Source organism: Lycorma delicatula, chromosome 4 (genome assembly GCF_047948215.1).
Source record: "Lycorma delicatula isolate Av1 chromosome 4, ASM4794821v1, whole genome shotgun sequence".
NCBI lineage: Eukaryota > Metazoa > Arthropoda > Insecta > Hemiptera > Fulgoridae > Lycorma > Lycorma delicatula.
Window position 1 is genome coordinate 184,851,400 of NC_134458.1, and position 25,981 is coordinate 184,877,380.

General features: G+C 32.4%; 1 protein-coding gene across 2 annotated transcripts in view; it reads left to right on the top strand.

The window, feature by feature from the left end:
- LOC142322993 (uncharacterized) overlaps positions 1 to 25,981 on the top strand; it is a 596,487-nt gene that overhangs the window by 312,128 nt on the left and 258,378 nt on the right. For both annotated transcript variants that reach the window (XM_075362089.1, XM_075362090.1), the window contains exons 3-4: positions 19,850 to 20,055; positions 25,502 to 25,637. In XM_075362089.1, coding sequence (XP_075218204.1) covers positions 19,850 to 20,055; positions 25,502 to 25,637 — 342 coding nt within the window. The remainder of the gene's footprint in view (positions 1 to 19,849; positions 20,056 to 25,501; positions 25,638 to 25,981) is intronic.

Sequence of the window (25,981 nt, forward strand, 5' to 3'; positions counted from 1 at the left end):
TTTCGATATCGGCGAAAACTACCTAACGAATAATTTCGAAACTTTAAGGTATATATTTTATCCCTCCGGAATACCACAGTTCTAACCTCTCTTTTGTCACTATTTAATAAATCATAAATTAAAAGTTTTTATAAATAAATAACCAATAACCTCTTTTACTATATTTAATGTCACTATCACTGTATTTTATGTCACTATGTTACTATATTTAATGTCTCTGTCGATAGATATTTCTATGTCAATATTGAAGGTTTTCTGACAGTTATGTAATTTTTAAATTCAGTGTCATTTTTATTATTACTATAATAATACAAATCAATTTGTATTATTATAGTAATACACGTAGATGCAAATTAGTTTGCTAATAAAATTAAAGAGAATGACGTCTACTTACATACTTAACAAAGTTCTCACGATCTGAGGAACACTGAATTTCAATGTCGACTGGAATATAATCAACTTTTTTAGAAAATCGAAGTCGAACACATATTAACAAAGTTTTATGCGTTTTATTAAATTTAACGCCATTGTCTAATCTAGCGGCGCCCCCTAAGAACTGATCCTCACGCGACTGTACAAGTTATTATTGACTATAGGATAAGTTAACTTTGATTTTTCTGATGTTAATTAATATAATCTACCTTATAGTAAAACTCCTGAGTTTGTAGTCAGAGTTGAGATCTCAGAGATCTATGAGATGTTAAGATTCATCTTTTAGTAGTAGTTTGGTATGAGAATATCATTCAGGGCAAAGTTGTTTTCGGCCATAAAAACATTTAGGTTTCCGCCATTTGGGTGGGTGCAATGGGGTGCTCTTATAATATATACAAGATGGATCTGCCATCGTTCATCCGATTTTCACGATTCAAACGGGGAATAAGTTAGTAGGTAAGATAAGGTAACTTTTGCATTCACGAAGTTCACTCTCGATTAATCAGATCTTGGTTATTCGTAAACTTGTATGACGCGAGAACCAACCGATCGAGCGCTTTCAAAATTACAGGATATATTCGTATTATCAGGGAAGGTTTTAAGCAATAGGTACACCTTTTCGGGGTTAAGTTATGAAGTAAAAATATTCATTAACGAAAAAATTATTAATCCTTTTACTTTATTTTCGTCGTCAAAGGTCTGTGTACTTTAATTACCATAGTTTACTATATTTTTTATTTTGCAATTTAGTTTCTTTTTCAGGTTTCTAAAAAACCTGAATAATTTATTTGTTATTTATCAGTATTATTCTCATATCCATGAAGGTGACGAACAATGCGGGGTTCAAGGAATTGGAGCCTTCTGGCTAGACGGAAATGATGATCGAAGCCAGCTATGCTCGAGTGGAGGGGGCGGACCCCCCTCGCTAGTCGAGTGAAGTGAGCTCTGCGGACCTGATGTAGGCCGCGGGGAGCCCCTGGGTCAGGCTGGTAATTTACTAAAAACAACAATACTAATTATATTTTACCGGTAAGGTTATTTGAACAAATTTTGGAATTTATAAAATTTCTGTTGTAAAGATAATACAGTTTGAGGGCGAGAAGATGTCCTCCGTTAAAGTCACTGCTGGCTAGGAACGGAGGGGGTGGTGTAGCGACCGGACACGCTACGAGGGGAGAAGATCCCACCCTCGGGGGGGAATCGAGATGTAAAGATAATACTCTTTAAAGCCCATCAGGGCTATGAACGAGGGGTGCGTGGCAACCGGAAGCGTCACAAGGTGGGTGTCTTTCCCTAAGGGATTGGGATGTAAAGATAATTATCAGGATTATTTTCTCCTAAAACAAGTTGAATACCTGAGTTTGCAGTAATAAATAATTTGTTTTTTTTCTATAGATAATGAATATATTTCGAGTGTTTATATGTTTTTGTCCTACTAAAAAAAGGTTATAAAACGATTTTTTTTTTTGTTATAGAAAGCGCTACTATAATTCATTTCTTTAGTTAGTATAAGTCTTTCTTATGGTTGTGATGCATGTAAGGCATCTAAGATACAGTTGAAATTAGTAAGATTGCTATTGCTGAGACTAATGATATCCTGCGTTAAACATAGAGTTCAGCGACATATCCTTTGCCTTGGCATGCTGTTACACAAGGTATTTCGAGGACTCGAGAAATTCCTTCATTTCTCATTTTCCCTCTCAAGCTTGACTGACATAGGAAGTTAGTTATTTTTGAGAATTCTCCTTTTGTTTTTGAGAGTGGCTTACATTTAACAACTCCTAGCCTACTAATTTAATGTTGTGACAAAAAAATTACATACGAGTATACCATATCTTTATATCAACAAATTTGATTTGATTTTTTAGAAAATGCGATTTATTATATACTTCGTCTTGTTTCTTTATGGTTCAGTTATCTGAATATTGTTTCAGAACATTTTAAATTTTAGTAATTGCGCATAATTACCCGTAAAATTAAACTTTATGTAACATTAAATGTGTTAAAAATTATTTCCCCACTTAAGATAATATTTGAATTTTCTCAAGGTATATAATAATTTTCAAATTCTCTATCTGAAGAACAATATTGTGAGATATAATTTGAAATTAAAAGTTCTTAGAAAATATGAAAGTGGTGTAACGTTAGTTTAGTTTAGTTTACAATGAAAAAGGAACGAATTGGTGTAAATATTTAAAATCATACGTTTTAAGAAATGAAATGTTTAAAACTATAAAATTGAAGCTAACGCTTTAAAATTATTATAATAATACAAATTAATACTTCTTATTTATATTATATATCTCTTTCTACCCGTTGATAGAAATCCGGATTTTGTACCAACTCTATATAAATTCAAATTAAATCTTCTATAATTGTAATTGTATTTACATTTTTCTTTGTTAAAAATAAGATAAACATCGGCACGGCGTGAACACACATATGTGTGTTCACATGCTGTATGACAACATTGAATCTTTAGTTGTATAGTTTTTAGAGGATTTAGAAATACCAAAATCAATCAAAATTTAATGGATGTAATTCTTATTTAATTACAATTACGGAGAAGATAAAATTAAAAAAACAAACTGAAATTTTTTAGGATAATACATTATTAATTAAAAAAAGAGTTGTGTTCAGAAAATACAAAATACTAACTTACAAATTATTTACATGTACTGTATTAAAGGGCTGAAAGTGATACAGTTGTTTGTAACTGAATAAGATACCTCGTAATACACATAAATTCACACAAATATCTTTACACTTCAGTGGTAATATAATTCTCCAACAGATAAGTTCATCAATTTCTTTTTTCTTGAAATGTTGTTATCTTCAAGCAAGCCTGTCAAGAATCGAAATAGGCTTAACTGAAAATATAAGGCTGGTCTATCATGATGAGCTTTTAAAAGGAGAGAGAGAGATATTTGATTTATTAACAGTGACACGAGATACTCTTATCTTACAACAGTATTGAAGAAACTATAATCATTACTATAGATATGAAATAACTTAACAATTCGAGATCTAGTTTTCTTTTTTATATTTTATTATTTTCTTTTATAATATTTTAGTTATTAAATTTTATAACTGCTTCTTTGATATGACGAGAGCACGACACCTGCTACACCGAAGGTTTCGAGTGCGTTTCCCAGGTAGGGTTTCGAAAACTCTTTAAAAAAGAGTAGTTTTCTTTAACTAAACAAATTACTTGATTTACTTTGTCTTCAATATATTATTTTGTTATCAGAATCATATTTTCTTTAAAAACAAAAACAAATATGATAGAATTTTATTGATTACTAAAATATCCAAAATCATTACATGTTACTATATTAGTTACTATAATGTTAATATTTTAATTCACATTAGCAATTTTTCTGTTATAAATCATAATTATCTTACGGTCTTATTTATTTTAAAATCAAATTGTTACTTACCAAAGGATTAACGTAAATCGAATTATTTATTGATTTCTAATAGATTTTGTACTTTTATTCAAAATAAAGATATTATTAACAAATCATCCCTATTTTTTTTTTTTTGTTTTACAAATATTGGGTTTGCATAATAAATACAGAGCGATTCAAAGATCATTTCACAAGTTTTAAAGCATGTAAAAATTTGTTTAGATAACTTACAGATTCGGTTATGGTCTTATTCATAGCGAAACACAACAAGTTTTGACTCAAGAAGATCATTAGTACCGAATTCGGCCACCAGTGTTACAAATGGATACATTTACTAGTGCAGCGTAACGTGTTCGCTGTATGTTTTGATTTCACGATTTGCAGTCAGCAACCGCAGTTCAACGTAATTTTTTTAAGTTCGGTAGGAAGCCTCCCTGGTAGGCAACCAATTTATTCTTGGCATCAAACTTTCGTTGAGACAGGGTTTTCTGTTAAATAAGCAAAAAACCAGGACGACCACGCGCCCCTGAAGATGCTGTGGAACAACTCAGAGATACCTTTGCACTTAGTCGAAAGAAATCAGCCAAATGTGGGTCACGTGAGACTGGAATTCCACAAACAACTGTTTGGTGTGTATTATGTAAACGATTGGACTTGAAGAACTTGCTTGATTGCAACTAACCGTGTTTCAACACATTACAGACGACACTAAAGCTTCTTGGCTTAGTTTCGAGTAAAAATAGTGAATAGAATTTCAGACAACGATAAATTTTTAGACAATGTAATTTTTAGTGATGAGTCAACGTTTCACATCAGTATCAAGGTGAACATTCATAACTGCCTAATACAAGGTAGCGAAAACCTTCATGAAACTTTGCAGCGTATTTATGGTAGCCGTAAGGTCAATGTTTTGTGTGCCCTAAACAAACAAAGACCTGTACTGCCCGTATTTCTTCCAAGAGGAAACCAAAAATGGTATCGTTTAACGGGGACACGCATCAAAATTTCCTAATTCCTCAGTTAGAAGATGATGATCAAGATGGATGTCATTACTATCAGTTAGACGGAAGAAACCACTTCACAACCGCCTAGAAGTCCGAAATTTTCGTGATACTTTCGATTTCCAGGACGGTGGATCTGTCGTAAAAGTCCAGTTGCATGGCTACCTTGCTCCCCAGGTTAGACCACGCTAGATTTTGTCTGGTGGGATTCCAATTAAAATCAGGTTTTTGTACTACCTTTGCCTGCTGATCTTGTTCAGCTAAGACTTCGGATTAACGCCGCAGCTGCACAGGTAACGCCCGACTTGCTGACTACAGTCTGGAATGAAATCGACTTGAGGTGGAATGTATGATGCATATCAAACCAAAGTGAATGTTGAGTGACAAACTTGATGTGTTTTTTTATTAAAATAGATCTGAACCGAACCTGTCAGTTATCTCAGCGAATTTTTATATGCTTTTAAAGTTGTGAAGTCCTTTTTGAATCACCCGGTACGTGCTCTGACTTCAGTTTATTTCTTTTATCCCTTCATTAATTTTTTTTTTCTTATTATTTTTCATTATTTTATTTTTCTTCTTTTTGTACAAAAGGTAACAATTCTAATTTAAAATTTAAAAAAATATTGACTATAATTTAGCGTAAAACTATTCAATATTATCAAATCAATTTTTTTCCTTTTTTTTAAGAAAAGCAGGTAGTATTTTTTCGGTTTTCCAATCCTGCTTTTATAAAACGGATCTAAGAAATTTCATTGAATCTTTTGGATCCGTTCAATTTCTTTAACTAGGTAGTTAGGTAGTCACTACCTAGCACACTTTTCTTTCACCTTCTGTTTTATTCTTCTATAAACTATTGCAATTAATATTTTAGAATCAGGCGATGTTCATATTTTAGTGAATTACTTCTTTCAAATTTATTCACATTACATGTTGTATTATTCAAATAAATAAATCTAGAATAATTTTTGCTTCTCTGCAATTCGTGCGGAGTTACCGGGTTCGAATCCCGCTCAGGCATGGCATCTTTTCATCTACTGTCAATTTCCCCCAGGCTAACGACCAAAGTTGTTGGCCCGCTCTTTCATAACCAAAAATATAAAAAAATTAAAGAAGAATTAGTTTTGTAACTTTGATAAAAAAGAAAATTATGAAAGGCAAACCCCAATAACGAAAAGATGAATATGTAGCTTTTTCTTCTACTATTACGTTTTAACTTATGTACAAAAGAAGAGAAGAAGAGATTGAAAACAAAAATTAGAACTTTGAAATGGGAAAACAATTCATAAGTAGAAAAATAATTATTATCTTGTTTTCCCTATTTAACAGAATCTACAAATTAATTAAACATAATAAGAAAACATTTTTAAAAGTGTAAATTCATTGTTAAGAGGGAAATATTTAAGTAAATAAAAGTGATAAAGTAAGAGATTAAAGACGATAAAACAATGAATTTAAAGTAAAACAGAGGATTGCTGTACAATGCTGTATACAAAATAATGAAACGTTTTATTTAAGCAGTCAAATTACAATAGATTAATGACATGTAGAAGACATCAAAAGCAGACTGACACAATTCTCAGACAGAAACTGCTACTATCAAATAAGAATAAATTTAAGGTATTAGAAATAAATTCTAAGAAATATTACTTGATAATATTGCTTTAGACGACGAAATATTAGTAACAATAAAAAAAGCCTTAAAGAAAAAGAAAATACTTTGAATAAAAATGAATCAGATTTATACAGTTGTAGTCTAAACGAAGATCTTTTAAAAGGACTTAGAGAGAATGAAAGTATATTGTTTTATCATAAATTCATAAATAAGTGCTACTCTATCTTATTTAAACGTGTTTACTTTTGGAAGAAATTAAAAAAAAGTACATTAAAGATTTAGAATATATAGAATATTTTCAGATTCTAAATAAATACGCTTGTCTTACAACCAAATGCTCAAGTTTATTTTTTGAATTCTATCAAAGACACAAAACGGATGCCCAAAAGAAATATATATATATATGTACATGTATATATGTACATATATATATATGTATATATATATGTACATATATATATATGTACATGTATATATATATGTGTGTGCGTGCGCGTATGTGTGATAGGAAAAAATTTATCGCAGATGACGAAAGATATTAAATTATTTATATTTGAATTTTTCAATATAATTTTCTAAAACGAGTTAAATAAATTGTTTCACAAGCCAGTTAAATCACGTTGAAGTTATGGTTGTTTAAGAGAGTCTTAAAGAAGATATGATTACTGGACAAAATTCATATCCTGTTTTTTTTTTTTAAATTAACTTAAGCACATTTTTTGAAATCACATAATTAATTGAGAAATTATGAAAATGCTCAAAACCCATCGATAGAAAAATTTAAAACTAGATGGATATATCAATTACTAAGCAAACATTACCCATTAATTCTGAAAAATTATTATAAATAAAGAAACAAACACTTAGTATATAAATAAAATAATAATAATAGCCCCGACAAAATCCAACCCCTCATCAGTGCAGTTACATGTACGGACACGTTCGGGGCAGCAGTGGCATTTGGTACTTTCACTTATATCGGCCAACGGAGAAATGATATTGCTCAGGAGCTCCCAGCGGAATATGGGATTGGCGATGCCGACCTGTCCTGAGCGGGCTGCGGTTGTGCTTCTCGGCTTTGCTGCTTGCAGTGGTGATGGGAGGCATGACTGTTGTCTGTTCTTGCCGACGTTGGAAGAAGTGCGGATGGAGAGTGCTTATCCCCCTTCTGTTAGTGGAAACTGGGTAGGGTGTAAGCTGATGTGTCCTTTCTCTGCTGAAGTCTTGCGATGCTTGAAGTGAGTCAGTCACTTCGACCCTAGGCAGGACCAAGGGTCCTGGATCCTTGTTGTTAGTGCAATTCCTGGAATGTCGGTGTAGTGGGTCAGACAGTATCCGAATCATAGCCCGGGTTAAATCTGTGAAAGGCGTCTGACTGGAACCCAGGACCAAATTTCAACCGCCTCTCCGCGCGCATCTGCGACATACTGACTGGCATCAATTTATTTATGGAGACATCTATTTCCACAACTTCTGTGACAGAGGGTCGACACAAAAACCCTCATCTTGGAGAACAAGCGAAGAGAAAGAAGAGCGTTGTGTTTATCGACATAGTGAAGACAGATTGAACTAAGTTCCGACCGAAGAGCGGTGACTTGATTTCAAAATATTTGAAATATCAAGAGAAAAAGAAGGGGATTTCTTGAAAATCAGTTCTTTCGAGGTAGTTCGAGAAATCATGAAAGCTGTGGGAAGACCGATTGTTAAGTTGTAGAGTGAGTATGGACTGTATTTTGAAATGATGGTTGAGATCAGGAAGTAAGCTAAAACATATTCTTCTTGAATAATTAAATTTAATCTGTCACATTAGAAATTTTTTGAATATCGAGAAATACAAGTCACATTAGACTGATGAATAAATGACACGTTAGTCAGAATAATACTATTGAACATTATCAATAAAAACTATAAGCCACATTAGACTTTAAATTACTAAATAAAACTAGTCACATTAGAGTACGAATGAAATGTTGTATTAAGCAAATCAAGACCGCACTGAGCGGGATCCGGCTCTCGAATGATCGTACGAGACTAACTCGCCGGCCAGCGCTAGTAGATGTTAGAGTGCAGCACCAACCGGCTCAACATGGAACGGAACACCTATAAAGGAGACAAGAAAGAATGCTACGAACCTATTCGTTGAAACTGTCAACAATCTACAATCGTTACGGATACTTAAAGCCAAGAAGATTGGGGTCTTGGACATTGACGTTGCACCTCACGTTCCGTTGCATACCTCAATGGGTATAGGGTGTGCACGGACTTATCTAACTGCACGGAAAAGGAAATTGTAGAGAAACATTATGAACAAGTTTAAAAAACCTCCTACTTGCAAGCCTGACTTTCAATTAACTTAAGTATCCAACGATGATTAAAGATGGTATTCGTAGACTAGATGTTCGTCCTTTTATCTCGTCTTCATTGCGGTGTTTTGGATTCAGAAAATTGAACACAGGAGCAAGAAAATAAATCTGTGTTTGTGGTGAACCATTCCATCCTAATGACTCATTCAGGAAATCACTTGTCCGTATCACTTATCAAAGACACCAATCTTCGAGATCGCGAAATTTTCCGGTTTATAAAGAAGTAGCACGCCAGGGGGTGAAGACCATGTAAAAGGTTATCTATATCGATGTTAAGAAAATTGTGATCAGCAGATCACCGAACGTTCCGTCTTATGTTCAGGCTGATAAAGCACCACCTGCAGCTTCCTTCAAAACAAAGGATATAGTATTTTAACTGGAAACAGCTCTAGAAGAAACAGTCAAAAACTGGTGTAAAGGGAAGCAGATGATATTAAATCAAAGATTTCTTCCCCACCAAGGAAAGAGCCTTAGACTACTTCTAAGATAAAGCAAAAAAAAACAAAAGATAAAAAAGCTGCTTATTCTAAGATAAAAAAAGGAAAAGCCCAGAGGAAGTCTGAACCAAATGCATGGAAAGTCAAAGTATATATTGAGAAAATTCCCATTCAGGGAATTAGGGAAGACGATCGGTAATTGAAAACGAGACTGTAGACCGGAAAATGGTGGAACTCTCAAAAGCACGGAGGCTACTAAAAGAATGGGCAAGCACTGAAGCCATCCCTAACATTTTATCGGGGAGTGCATCAAGCATAGTCTCTAATGCAATGCTCACCGCACCAATTAGGTTGGTATCATCTGCTGCCGGCAGTAAAACATTGTCCGTGATTTACTGCGGAGGTGGATCACATGACTTCATCTCCGAGACCTCAGATAAGCTGGAAACAGTGGGGAAGGCCGTTAGGAATATGTAAAAAACTAAAAAGGGTTGGTCTAAGGATAAGCATAGGCAAATATCGATATAGTTAATTTTATAAGTTTATGACGACTTTACTGCAAAGATGAGTTTTTAATAATTATGGGACTTTACAACAGTTTTTGATGTATTCGACAACATTTCTTAAGAAATGGATTAGATATTTATAAGTAAAAAAGGCTCTATACACCCTTGTTATGTTGTGTTTTAATAATTTGATTTTGTTTTAATAAGACAAGACTAGTCTTTTCACTAGGTTGCTATTTTTCCCTCCGCGAAAAAAGATAAATTTTCCTTTTTTTCTGTTTTTGATTGAGACAAAGACAAAATGACTATAGCAGTTGATGTCGATAATTTCAAAAAAACGAAAAAGAATAGCAGAATATTAGGGTTGCTTCAAGGCAACAGACAGTACGCCCCGGACTGAAGTAATACGAAAGCGGTCTCAGACCGGGAAGAACGTGGATGAAAATAGAATTTTTAGTTGGTAAGATTTTCACACGATAGACGAAGTCACCACAAATCTTTGGAAGCTTTTCTCCTCTTCTTAAAAAATAAAAATATGTAATATTATAACTGTTAGCCAATAAGCGAATATTTAAATAGGTAATTAATTGCCTTTTGCAATTTTAAATTTATATATTTAAATTCACATTTTGTCATAAGAGAATTCAACAGTTATCCCCTCCCTTAAATTTTGTTCCCAGGAGGGAATATCTGTTTAATTGCTGTAAGTTTCATGTTACATCACATCTATCATTCTTTACATCATTTATGTCTAATCCAATCTCATATAAGTGTTGTGCATTAAATCATTTTGAGTAGCTGAGCAAAAGATTTAGTTATCTTTAAGCTAAATTCATGCTTTTTTATAATTGGGATTACATAAAAAAATGCAAAACGTTATTTGTATAATTATTATTCTAGAAATATATTTAGAAATATTCGTTTTATAGTAATTCACTTTTTTTTTTTCTTTGATGAATTAATTCATCAAATACGATTTGAAGCTTGCACGTGGTAATACGGGAACAGAATTTTTTAGCGTATGAAATATGCCTTGACTGTCCGTGATTTGAACTGGGACCACCGGATGAAAAACCAAAATCCTACACTCCGCTACGGAAATCGGCGGAGTGGCGATCTATCATTTAATAAACATTTATTATCATTATTTTTTCACTTATTACTTTATGTTATTTTCTTAGTGAAAACTGATGAAGATGGTTGCATAACAATCAAAATTACATCAATGTAATTGTATACAATACTATATATATAGTTTTATTGTAATACTGCCATCTTCATCAGTTGTCACTAAGAAAATAGCATAATATAATAAATGGAAAAAAAAAGATAATAAATATATGTATATATTATATATTTTATAAAAAAACCTTATTTTATTGTACTCGTGCAGTAATCAATTGAATATATTTCTTTAAAAAAAAAATAAAAAGGAACCATCAGCTGCGATCGACATGAATACTATTTGTTGCAGTAAATTGAAAATTTCTGCAGCTGTCAAAAACGGAAAATAATATGCAAGCATGAGAAATAAAATCAATGTTCAGTTTGTTTTGTTATTTTTAACACAGTTTAGTTGTTTCTAATTCAAAAGTAGTTGTTTAATGTGTGATCTGTCAAGATGTAAATTTATAAATTTTATGACTTTAGTCGTTATAGTGTATTCACTGAATACACTATAAAAAGTATAACTTCGTACGTAATAGGGCACTGGTGAGATGAGAATGGCATATATATATATATATATATATATATATATATATATATATATATATAACTTACTATCTCTGCTATGTTAAAATAAACATGCTGTATAATATAAATAATGAACCAGTAGGTTAATTTTCAAATGATGATTTTTAATTACTTGATTTTGCAGCTATTTAAAGATTTCTATTTTAATCTTTTGTTAGTGACATAAAGAATATGTAAAATAGTTTTTAAAACATCATTCTTAAATTAAACGCACTAAAAGGTAAAAATAATTTTAGGGCGGTATCTCAGAATGAATTTGAAAACAGGCTTTGATTGTGTTATGTGAGATTATGTGAACATAGCATTTTTGCCAATTTTTTCATATACGTAATGAATGGCCTAAAAAGTGGGGAGTAAAAATTTGTACTTTGACATGAGCTAGCATGTGCGCTCAGGTTTAAGCGATTGCTCGTAGTTTTCATGCCTCCAATTTCTAATACCGCAGACAAGAGTATAGGCAGCGTTAAAAGTTTATGTATCAAAATATTACTGTATATACTCATATTTACTTCAAACATCACAAATTTTCGGTCTCTAGTATCGCATATTAAAATCTATAATGCATTTATTCACTGAACCAGTCATTAATGTCACTCAATACACCAAAAGAAAATCCGGATTTCCAAACTCCAGCCATAAATTTAAAAAAAAGTTGCGGGCAGTTTTTTTTTCTCCGTGTGTGCGATAGCGTGTTCAAGTTCTGTCGGCAGAAAAATTACTTTTTGATATTTTTTTGAACCTTTTTAAAATTTTTTTTTGCAAATTTAAGGTGATTTTGATCTTAGTTTGTAATCTACGCGGTGAAAATGCGCTCTTTTCACTTACGATCGAAGAAGAGTAATGACTTTTATTTACAAACACATAAGTATCATGAATCTTCAGACATAAATATTGAATTAACGGTTGTATGAGATTTGAATTTTTGCCTCAGCCGTAGTAAAAATACTTTCGTTCAATTTTATTAATTGAAACGACCATATAACAAACATGAATAGTTCTTTCGCTAAGAAAATATGCATGTAAACGAGATTGCATAAATTCATTTTTCTTGCTTTATTAAGGGACATTTTGTTTACTAATTAACGCATCTTAGTTACATAAAAATGTTACTAAAATGTATTACCAGGAGCAAACCTGTAAACAAAATTTCAGAACGAGTGGATAAGCGGAAATGCTTCAAAATTCGACTAAAATATTGCGTACCATGAATCTCATATATATTCTCCAACAGCGAGTTAATATAAGAGTGGTCCTTGATAAGACAGAATCCAGATTACATGGTTCCCATTATCCTTGATAAAACACTCAGTATTTGGATGTTCTTTACAGAGATTCATCCACCAAGGCTCAAACCTCGTCCAGTAAGGACTTGATTTCTGTGAGCTCTCCGTCAGCGTCGCTACTGTTCTCGCAGCGTCTCTTCCTCGCTCTTTCATCAGATTCAGCTACCTCCGTTTCCACCTTTGATACGTCTACCAGGCTGGTGAATGAAGTAACTCGTGGCGATCTTGCCGTTTTTGTGCTCCTGTCAAAGATGGCCTCAGTTTCCATGTCCTGAGTTGCTCCAGACATCTCCGGGTATTACGGCTAAAAAGAGGATCTCGTTCCAACCTCACTGATACCCCACACAACTAATTCGCAAGGGGGGGTGAATTGGAGGGCGGTTGGGAGGAAATGTTAAAAAAAAGACCGAAAACCAGGTCAGAAAGAATTTGGGGGGGTTTTGGGAGGTGTTAGGTAGGGAAGGACCCCAAACACACAGTGTCCAATAGCCGCCCATCAGCCAATTTATTGAGGTCTACAACAGCAAATGTGTTCATTCTTCCTCGTTTCTTGTCGACGTTGCCAACAATGGTGTGTTTGAACACCTTCTTAGGCCGTTCCTGGAGGATCAGGCCTGTGAGTTCCTCGTTGTTTAATTGCCGGCGAGCCCTCTTTCGATTAAGCAACCAGGTATCAAGCCAGGTTCCGTTTACAACTCAGTATCCTTCTTGGTGGCACTGCCCAATTCTCTGGCAATCATTTCTTCCAAGTATTTACTAATCTCCTTAGTTACAATGGACAGCTCGGCCTTTGCCTACTTTATTTCACGTTTTGTATGTTTATTTACGTAACGTCGTAAGCTGCTCGCTACCCCTTCAAGTTTGGTGACCAAGGCTACCAGCTCGTTATTCGATTCTTCGTTGTCACGCCTTCTCTTGCTGCGTCTTTCTCCAGACACCACTACATCGGATGCAAAGACGTGACCTACGAGCAGGATGGTTACCGCAAGATTTGTGAGACTGCCTGAGGGAAAAACAAGGGTGTCCTTGCTGTCTTCTGACTAAGTCTGAATCCCTCCCCCATGCCGAGAAATTAAAAATTGAACTAACCTATTTATCGACCAAGAAGGAACGGCCGAGATGACAATCAGAATTGGGTTGGAGATTCCGCCGAAAGTAGGTTGGAATCTCCGACCAAACGTGAGTTGGGATAATCCCAGCGCCGACGAACTTCCCGCAAAACCAGTTACCCACTGAAACTTACTTCAATTAAGGTAATTAGAAATCTCCGACCAAAAGTGAGTTGGGATATAAGTTCAAGCGCGGGAAAACGTCTCGTTAAATCTAACCTCAAAATGAGTCCAGTATTTGTCCATAAAATGGCGGACAAAAAATGTCCACGGTCCGCTACACGGAAATAACCTATGTGGAAAAGGACTAATTTCAAACCAACCCACCGTAAGGGAAGCAGTACGATGTTCTATCAAAATTAATACTTCAGCCTTAGAAAGGAATCATGCCTTAAAACATGTTTCACAGATAAAAATACGAAACAAACTGTCCTTATTGTTTGTGATTACACAAGGAAAATCATCCATTCGGAAATTTATTTCTTACACACACACACACACACACACACACACACACACACACACACACACACACACACACACACGCGCGCACACACACACACACACACACACACACACACACACACACACACACACACGTATATATATATATATATATATATATATATATATACTCTCTCTATAGAGAGAGAGAGAGAGAGAGAGAGCGAGTGAGGAAGAAATAATTACATTAAATTATATATATTAAATACATGCTAAGTATTTGTAATTTAAAATATTAAAATTATTATCAATTCAGAAATTTAATCCAACATTCAACTGCTTACATAATAAAAAGTTTACTATTTTAAACCGTCAAAAAAGTGAACAAGTATTTTATTCAATGAATTCAATGATGTACATTCAAGACATAAATACGGTCAAATTCACCAATTTGATGGTACATATTTTATTTTGTAAACAAAGATCCTCTGGTTACTTTACAGCAACTTTTTTTCTGGAAAACGTCAATTGAAAATTTTCTTAAATGAAAACTTACATAATCATGAAGTATAATTTAAATGAATTTTTTTTTGTCGCCATCACTGGATTTTTGCAGCGTAATGATACAATATTACGATATTCAAATATTGTCCTGCAATATCTAAAGAAAATTATTTTAATAATTTAAGATAAATAAATAATAAATATTATCGCATACCAAACATTCTTTTGTCACGTCCGATAATAGTAAATAAATGTTGTTTTTTCACATTTTGTATTTATCAAGACAGATTTCTTGTTTTAGTGTATATTGAAAACTGTATCTTTAAAACTGACGGAGATTTTTTATAGTTTATGTTTATTGTCAAAGTATTAATTTATTTTTCCCGATATATTGATAAAAAATATATTTAAAAAAAAAAATTATACACTTTCAAAATTGAAATACATAGAATCAGTTCATATGATTCTATTAAAGGCTTAATCTATATTTATTTTTGGGTAAACTCCTATATACTTTTTTATATATTTTGGAATTTTCAAAAAAATTGTCTAAAATTATCACAACTATAATTTTATTTTTTTTAAAGCACTATTTATTTTCAGCATCTATTTTAGAAATATTATTTGATTATATTGATTCAATTTTTGGGATAAAAAATAGATTCACAAAAAAATTATTTATTTTTACACTGTCAAACAGAATAATACATGCATTTTCTATTGAATATAAAAAATAAATTCTAATTAGCCAGTTATCTTGATGTTTTCTTCTCGTTCTTATATCGTCTTTACAAAAGCATCTTGATGGATGTTCCATTTTTATAGTCTGGTAATTTCAGAAACAGAATGCACTATTTATGACTGTGCTACAAGGTTACAGGAATTGATTTAATGAATTCATTATTAGTATATTTTATTAGGAAAAATTATTATAATATTTACTGTATAAATTAAAATTTATTAAAAAAGATAATTGACGAAAAAATCACAAAATAATAACATAATATTACACTGAGGAAAGTTAGGTGACTTTATAGATAGGTTAACACATTACTCAGAGATAACTACAACATCCGTGAACACGTGTGTAAAATAGCTCTCTATTATCAAGTTTCCAATGGAGTAAAACGTGAACCCTCTAAAATAACTCACAGTTTGAACAAAAGTTCCTTGTTTAATGAGAATTGCTCGTTATATATGGCTGTATACACTGAATATTCAATGTAATATAACTAAGCTGCTTATGAACTAGCCGATAATAAATTTATGGCGAATGTTTATTGATCGTGGAATTAATAAATAAAAAGATAAAAAATAAATATAAAATAAAGGCTTGTTTTTCTTTTAATTATAAATGAAAAAATTCTAAATATTACTCGTATTTACTACTATTTAATGAGTTATTGAACACATGATGTATAAACGGTAAACAATAAAACCGGAAGTGTTATTATACCGGAAGTTATATTATCAAAGTAAATTTTCCCTATCTTCCTATCTGCAACGATCAGCCTGGAGAAAAAAGTTTGAAATTGGCCTAAAAGTGATGTATCCTCACGGTTGTGAGAATAATAATACTTAACGATGAAAAATAACAACTAAAGAATTCAAGATTTATAGAAACCGGAAAAAGAAACTAAATTACAAAAGCTAGTATATGTAACTACGGCATCTATACAGAACTTTGACGAGGAAAACTTCAAATTATTTCTGTTGCCACGGTGACAGATATTAATTAATTTTTAATTATTAAGTTTTGTCTATTTTAATGAATATTTTTAATTAACATCTTCACCCCAAGGGATCTAGGGCCTCGGTCTATGCCTTAAAACCTTCCTTGGGCAATATGAATGTATCCTGAAAATTTGAAAGCAATCGATCGGTTGGTTCGCGTGATGCGAGAAAGAAGAAACAAACAAACTTTCAGCTTCATATATAAATTCTGGTTTGGTTTGAACCTTATTTCCTGTTAAAAATGAGATTCTTAACAATTATAAATCTTTCAACTTGGTTAGAATTTTACACAAAACAGCAATTTGTTTTTTCTTTTTAAAATGTTCACGTTCTGTAAGAAATAAGTGTATAAAGTACGGAATTGGAGAACATTAGAAAGTTACGGTAGTAAAAGTAGAAAGTTAGAGAACATATTAAATTTTCGTTTTTTTTATTGTAAACGAACACTTTAATTAAGGATTATGAATTGAAACAATCGGGTGGAAGATGTTTGGCTTTGTTGTTTCGGAGCCCATTTTTTTAATTTCCAGCTCGGTCCACAGGGAGATGTTTGGGGAATTTTTGATCTTTCTAAGTGTTTTAAAGTTATAAACTAGTCTGATACAAAGTATGAAGCTTTTAGGGTGAATCGAAAAAACTAAATTTTTCTGAATATTTCAACTAAATTTTGTCCATTTTTTAAAGACAAACCGTTTGTAATATATTGTTTGTTAAAAATTTTAAATAAACCATTGAAAGAATAGACAAAAAATAATTGGAATCCAGTAAATAAGAAAAAATTCTTAAAAGTTATCTTCAGTACGGTAAGTTTTAAAAATTATCACTAGCCTTATTCTCCTAGAAACGTAATTAGGGTGATAGTAGCAAATACGAAACCAAAAATAATTTTACCACTGAAATAATTCTCTTTACTACTGTCGTTTATTGTAATAACTTAGTGAATAAAGTAATATAGGCCTGACAACAAATTATAAAAATAAATCTTTAACTGAATGCAACAAAATAAACTGATTGCAACATTATAACGGACAGTATAGAGAAATTAATAAGTTAAAAATATATTGGCGAAAAATAGAGAATAAAATTAAGTCAGTTGTAAGTTAAAGCAATATAACGTTTTTATTTTCTACTAATGTCCCAAAATAAATAATAAAAGAGGTGGGGTTGAAAAGCAGGAGACTTAAGATAGGTAGGAATTACATCTACCTAGGTAGATAGGTAGGTATGACATCAGGAAAGGTTCATTGTTTGGCTGATTGAATGTACTGAAAACAAAAGAACGGAGCAAACGTACGCCGCGTATAATAATAATAAACGCTAGGGGACACGTGTTGCTCTCCAACATTGGAAGAAAGTGTTGGATCCGTTTGGATTATTGATATGGCGGTTGGGGTTGACAACCCTCAAAACGCTATGATTTTCCAGAGGGCTCTGTGGATTTGTGACCTGGCTCGTGTCGGCAGATTGAGGTTAGATCAGGTCCATGTTAAGCGATCGACTACCCGCGATCTATTTGGCGGAGATTTGCGTGTAAGAAAGATCTTGGAAGAACGGATTACATTTTAGTAATCGATTCGACGGATGGAAATCGTGGGATACCCTCTGTCATCTGCAGATCGGTTCTCCAAGTGCTGAATAATGGAAAGATTCGGTTCTCCAAGTGCTGAATAATGGAAAGATCGGTCTGTTTCTACGGACCGAATTGGACAGATTTTAAGGCGCACCGTTGAATATACGTGTAGGCGGGTAGGGAAGCGGCATTTTGTTCATTTGTTGCGTCTGTCTTCAACACTGATGCCGCAAAAGCCAGCAGCGACCGGCTGGGTCCCCGGCCACCACGGTGGTGGTCATGGGGGAGGGGAGGTCCTACGCTGATCTCCGTTCCGTGAAGGGTGCAGTGTCGCTGGGTGAAACCGGGGTCCTCTCCGTACGGAAGGGCCAGGGGGAGGATCTTCACTTCCAGGTGCGAGCCGATAGTGGTGCGGCCGAACAGTTGAGCAGAGATATCGCCGAAAAAGTGGAGGGTGCTACTACGGCCCACGCTGGAAGGGATGGTAGGAGGGTCCACGTCCCTAACAAGGACGTGAATGCTCTCAAGACGCAGAATGAGTTTCTCCAGGGAGCGGGAAACTACGGATGTAAAAAAAAACTTAAAAAACACTTCCTTCCCGACAATATTTACTGGTGCGTCCGTCTCATTTTGAGGAAATTTTAGAAAGATCCAGGTGAAATCAACACAACTAATTAGAGGAAACGTAGTATTAACGTTAAGTGCCTAAACGGAAACTAACAATAACGCCTCTCCGCATTTCTTCTTACTCGTTTTCAATATATACATATGTATATCGATTATCGTTTTTATTATGTCGGTATAGGATATGTATACCGACATCATATCATACGAGGTATGATACGATGGATGGATGACATACTATTGTACGCATGGTTGGATCTACATTTGTGTATGTACATACACGCTATGTTACATTTTAAGTGTTGCAGCTGTTGTATCATTTCTCAATCCATTACACCAATCAAAGAGACTGTCTGTCATTCAAAATTGCTAATTAGATGTATGCTTCGCATAAAAGATTTTATCATATTGGTGTATAATTTTTGAGGAGTTTTGCTGTGGACTCCTTATCATCATGTGCACCAATTTACTAAAAGGTTTATGTAAATGTAACTGACTGTAAATAAACTTTGAAGCAATAAAAACAAAAAAAAAAAAAAAATTATCTGTACTAGACTTTCTGTTGACTTTGACATATGTAAATCATTTATGCTACAAGAGAACAAATCTGTGTTGTCTATTTTCGAAGTATATTTAAAATACAGTCAGTTTCTCGAGCGAAGGTCTCTTTTACGGCTGAGTATCACTTGTTTTTCAGAAAACGGTATGCTAATAAACAACATGTACATCAGTATATTCTGATATACAAGGGTGTACTGATATTTGGTTTGGTGAACAAATCAACGGGAATCAATTTCTTTTTCTACTTATCCCGTTAAGCTTGGCACCAATTGAATATGATATCAATTAGGCAGTAAATCATTTCATATGCCTGGTCGCATACAATTTATGGTCATTACAACCAGTATGTATGTACCTCAGTAATTAGGAATTCTTAAGCGAAATATTTTAAGTAAGCTATTTTATACAAATCCAATAGCGGTCTATCGGTGCGTAATTAATATTAGTAATTATGTTCAAAATTACTTAAAAGGAGACTTTATAATTTTATTTTGTTTCTTTCAGAAGCAAGTGGTTTGACAGGTGTTAAAATAAGTCTTCCAGCAGCAGTAAGCCCTGGAGATACCGCTACGTTGGTATGCCATTATGATTTGGAAGGCGAACCCTTGTACACAATTAAATGGTATAAAGGTCGAGAAGAATTTTATAGATATGTACCAAAGGAGCATCCTGAAACTCAAGTATTTCCGTTGCCTGGAATCGATGTAGATGTAAGTGCTTAATTAGAACGTAATTAAATCTATATATTTATCTTTATGTGTGGATATCTGTCTGTCTGTGTGGATATCTGTAAACTGAATTTTGAAATATAGATAATTTTATAATAAGAATAATATTTTATATTCTACTAAATTTAATAATACTCACTAGAATATAAAATATGTTTGGTTAAAATCTTTATGAAATGGTTTTGTTAATATTTACAAGAAGTTATTAGTTTATATTTTCATAGAAATTTTTAATGGTTTCAATGATGTACAATAAGAGACGCGAAAACTTAAACCTAAAAATGAAACTACAAAAAATTATTCTGTTATCCTACAACAACCATCACGATAACCAAATATAAAAAAAAAAATATTTCAATTACGATAAGTTGGAAGGAGGGATCTTATTTCAACTTACGTGCACGCAGGGAATGGTTCTAAAATATATTTTTCTCAAGAACCCTGTTACAGATTTCTAGATTATTTACTTTTTAAATGAAATTAAATAAATTTAATACAAGGGAAAAGGTAAAACGAAGCTAAACCGTCAAAATAATTAACAGTGTACTTAAAATTATTTTTCTTTAATTCTATTTTTATTTACAAAAATGGCTAATGTAACCAATTTCTACCAGCAGTAGAATCTTTTGAATAATGTTAAAACTAAAATTCATATTTCTGTATTTAAATTTTATTAATAAATCAAATACAGAAATAATAGATTAGTTGTACTTGTTATAGTTTATACTTGTGTGTGTAGTATATATATTATATGTAACTAACTTATCAAAATCTTTTTGCCACTTTTCTTCGAACCTCCTACTTAAATTATACCGGCAATAAATCAATCCACTCATCGGGAAATCTCCATTATATTCATTCCTCCTATATATTTAAACGAAAACAAGTTACAAAGAATTTGATTTGAAAGCAAACAGTTTACGTTTGTTTGCTCTCTTGAGTCGATTCTACCGAACAGCGAATTCCAAAAAAAACTTTTATACTCTTTAAGATAAATATTAAATGGCACTTGATAAGGACTATTTACGTGTGCTAGTAATGTCTTAAAAAGTGTTTCAACGAGAACAAAAAGCTTAAAAAACTGTTTCAAAAATCTTTTTTTTAATTTTTGTATACCTTTAAAATATAAAGATATATAAATTAAAAATATATCTTAATTTTTTATTTATTTTTAAATATTTCAGGAAGTATGATTTACTTGGTAGCCTACCGTACTGCATACCAAAATTTCTATTTTCCATCTGACTCCTCTTTGTGGCTGACGACTCCATATCGTACAAACTTTACCCCATTTTCTTCCTTTCAACTATTTCTTTCAAATTTCTAAACAACATTTTCTGCCCAGTAATTGATAATCCGCTGTGCCGTATATCTTTTTTTTTTAATTTTTTTTTTTATTTTCAATACATTTTTTTAAATACCTTACTTAAAGTTCAATAACTTTTTCTTTTTTTTTAAATGAGTAATAATGGAATACAATCGAATGCCTAAACTTTAAGAATTTGTGATTATTTATGAAGAAAAATAAAATATTTTTTTCATTATCAGCTTTTTTACATATAACATCCTTTATATTTTCTATTTTGTTGAGTATGATAAATAAAGCAAACTTTTCCTTTTACATATAATTTACTTAAAGAAATAATTAAATATTAATTTACAGTGTTTTTTATAAACAAATTATTTATATGATTATCTTATAATATGTACTGACCAGGAGGGTCACAATTTTAATGATGACGGGATTTGGGATAGAGTTAGGTCGTATAATGAAGTTTATGAATTGTTCATCGCATCATTTAATATTCGTAACCCTATTTCAAAAGGTGTAATGTCAAAAATCATGAAACCGTTTGAAGAAACATGCAGGATTAATAATAGGAAAAAACCAGGGAGATCTAAATATGCAACAAATACTAGCATATCGTTAGAGATTATGCAAGAATTTATCGAGAATCCTCATTCCTCGACTCAACAGCAGCATGAGTTCAGGGATTTGGATATTAAAAAGTGAAAATTTCAAACTCTTCAAAATTCGTCTGGTGCAAGAACTTAAAGATGAAGATGATTATAATCGCAGACTTGACTTCTGCGAAATTACGATGAACGATATTTGTGCAGAAACTAATTTATTAAACAACATAATTTTAAATAATGAGGCCACATTCTTTTTAAATGACAATGTAATCCCCGTAATTGTCTATACTAGACTAATTTTAATTCACGCTGGTATCGTGAGGCACATACACAGTATCCAGTCAAAGTAAATGTACAGGCAGGTATTGCCTAGTGGACAATTGATATATGTATCGATGGAAATTCAAACACAGTGAAATATGAGGCTTTGCTTTTCGATCATATCATTCCAAACAATAAAAAATTTGTTGGCTCCAACTTCCAAAACATTTGGATTAAACAAGGCGGTGTCCCGCCTAATTTTGGTCCAGGTACGTGACATTTTAAACGTTTTTTTCCTAGAAGATGGATTGGCCGAAGGAGTCAAATAGAATGGCCAGTGTGATCACCCCACTTGAACGACTAGATTGCTTTCTACGGGCCACTTAAAAAGTACTAGGCCAATCAAATTAGATTTTTACATGTCAAATTTAACTTCAGTTAGGTAAGACATATAAAAAATGGAAAAATTCCGTAAAATAATTATTCCAATCGGCACGTTGATGAGAGAGACTTCGACTCGTCGGTTGATAGACTAGCTGAGGACGCCAAGTCCAAGTCTCTTTCCCCCCCAACAAGCGCATCAACGTGCCAAATGAAATAAGCATTTTACGGGGTCTAACATAATTTAGCTTACAGTGAAGAAAAGGAAATCTATCGCTGAGGAATAATTTTTATATTAAAGTACAATTATTCAAGTAAAACGTGTGAAAATTTCAGATATTAACATTGAAAAATTAGGTCGTAGAAATTAAAAAAAAACAAAACATTATCTTGGCTCCAGCAGGTCGTATTTTTTTAAATCGTATAAAAATGGCATCTATTGAATGGTAATAATGCCATTTCGATGAAATTCCAACTTTAAAAAATAATTGATGTTTTTCGAGCCGAAAAAAAGTCAATGTTTTGCTCGATTTTTCGCATATTTGCAATATGCGCACTATGTGCACAGGTCATTAGATCTCTAAAAGAAAAATTTGAAGCCTCGGATGGGCCACGTAGGTGCATTACAGAATGAGTTATTCGAAATTTAAGAAAACTACTTTTTTTCGAAAAACTCGATTTTTGCAAAAACTATTGAATATCTTGCAAAAGTCAAAAAAGGACTTATTCTAATCACCTTGGACTACCTATTTTGGAAGCATCGTCAAAAAATCTTTTTTAATTTTAAAGATATTAATAATTGAATAAAACGTTATTTTTAGCGGTTTTTGCAATTACTATTTTATTTGTTGATCAATTGACAATGACCGGGCTTAAAATTTTTGTATTAAAAAGTTCTACGTCTTTTATTTAAAAGCCTAGTTTTTCTTTCAAACGAAAAAACTGTTTTTCGCCAACTTTTGACGCCATTTTAAAAATGATGCGAAAAATGAGAGGGTGGAAAAGTAGTTTTTTACATTTCTTATGCATCGGAAGTTAATTTTGGAAAAAAACGAAGTATTTTCGACAATTTGATTGGCCTATATTTTTTATCATAATAAGCCCCAAGATATCGATAATTTATGAAATGTAATTAGAGAATCAGGACAATATAGCACTAGGGAATCGTTGAATGATCCGGTGTCATCCTTTTACAACCGGTTGGCCCGCTATCAAACAATAGAAGAACATTCGGACATATATTAAAATGAAATGTAAATAATATTTTTTTAAATAAATTTATTCGATAATATCCATTTAATCAAACTTTATAAATTTATTTATTTGCGATTACAGTTTTTTAAATTATCAATATATATTTTTTTTAATCCATAATTTATCCCACCGCCATTTTGGGTAAAAACATCGTATCGACTTTTTATTTATGCGTTTTTCTTTTCTTAAAGAGCTATTTAAAATGAGGTAACACGCAAAGGGTAATATCATTTAAAATATTTGAGTTACAATCCCTGGGCTATCCCCCAAGAAGGGGTTGAAATTGTATTTATTGTTAAACGGTAAAGTAGTAGACGGATATCGTCTCCTGAAAGTTACAGTTTTCTATCTGGAACGGTTTTTAAGTTGCTGAGGGGGTTTTCCACACTTTTACCTCGCTCTGTATATTGCCTACGAGATTATAGCCATTATTATTATTAATAAAATTATTCTAACTGTGTAGTCAACCGGATAATTTATTTTTTAATTTTTTAAACTAATCCCTCAAACATATGGTGACTCGGCGAAATGCCAGATCTGTTAGCTTCAAGTTATATATTAATATTTATTTAAAATATATTTTAACTTTTTTTTTTCATGTATTAATATTTTTCTAGTAGAAGAAATATTTTTTTTTTATGTGCTTCTTGCTCGGAAAAGTTTAGCTGTCATCGCAGTTATTTGAACATTCGACTCTATAGTCCTTAATTAAGTCGAAGTAACTACGTTGGTACTACATTCTGAAATTCTGATGCCAGGATATCCACTTTTGAAAATTGGCCGCTTCTTTTGCTGCATTCATCTTTTTATTGATTTATCAACTACAGCAATGTAGACATTTTGCCTATCATTACATGACCCCAATACTCCATTTTACAGACTATAATGTTATATATTACCTCTCTGGATTTTTCCATTCTTTGTAACACTTTGGCGTTTGTGACTCAATCAAATCAACTAGGACCAAAATTCTTCTGCACGTTTACTTCTCAACGCCTCTAAACAGTTAATAATAGTTTGAGAGTGTAGGCTTCCATTATGTACAACAGAACTGAAAATACATAGCATCCTACGACGCTGATTTTTAAAGTAATCTTGAAGAATCCCCGTTGAACAATATACTTCTCATTTTATTTTATTATAATATTTTATATTTAAGTACTTTTATCTTATCTCCTCCTTGAGATCCTCCATTTGACTATACTTCTTTGCAGAATGTTCATTACAGTTTCTAAGTATTTGTATTTCTGGTTTCTACCATCAGATTTTCTCGGTAATGTGTTTTTTAAATTATCATGAAAGTGATTTTTTTTTTAACATTAATTTTTAATCATCTTTCCTCATTGGCAAATAGATTCTGACTATTTTCGTTGCATATTTTTACCCCGCTATATGTAAACCCCACTCTACTTATATGTCGGCAAACCTTAAATTGTTCATTTGGAAGAAATGTAAGATGGATTAAAATTAAAACTATAAAATAATTATGTTTGTGTGTGTATGTAATATTATGCGTTCCCGTGTATTATTTGAACACTTGTGTATGTATGTTGTTTCTGCATGAAAGTTATGAATAACAACGTAATAGTATAATTAAATTGTATTGTCTTTTCAGGTCGGTATGTCTGGAGACGGTAGAGTGGTACTTCGTGAAGTTAGTTCAGAACTAACTGGTAAATATCGGTGTGAAGTGTCAGCTGATGCCCCAAACTTTCATACTAAAGTTGTTTCGGCACATATGCGAGTAGTCAGTAAGTAATTCTAAATTATTATTGTAATAACTATACATCATATTTGTCTTATATTGTATATAAAAACAGTTATTAAAGTTAATTCTATTTATGGTCGGCATAAATTCTTGAGATAACACAAATTTTTTACTACATGAGAAAATGTACCACTTGTTGTTTAGAAAGAAAAAAAACGAAGTGAGCAATAGTAGAATTTACTTCACAAGAACGTTGTCTTGGCCTATTACCGTTTTTCTTTACAGCAACTCTAGACGGAAACAATAAAAGAACAATCTTTTAATCTATCAATAAATTTTTCACTTTTCATTATACAACCCATCTAAAGAAAAACCTACTTTCTATAA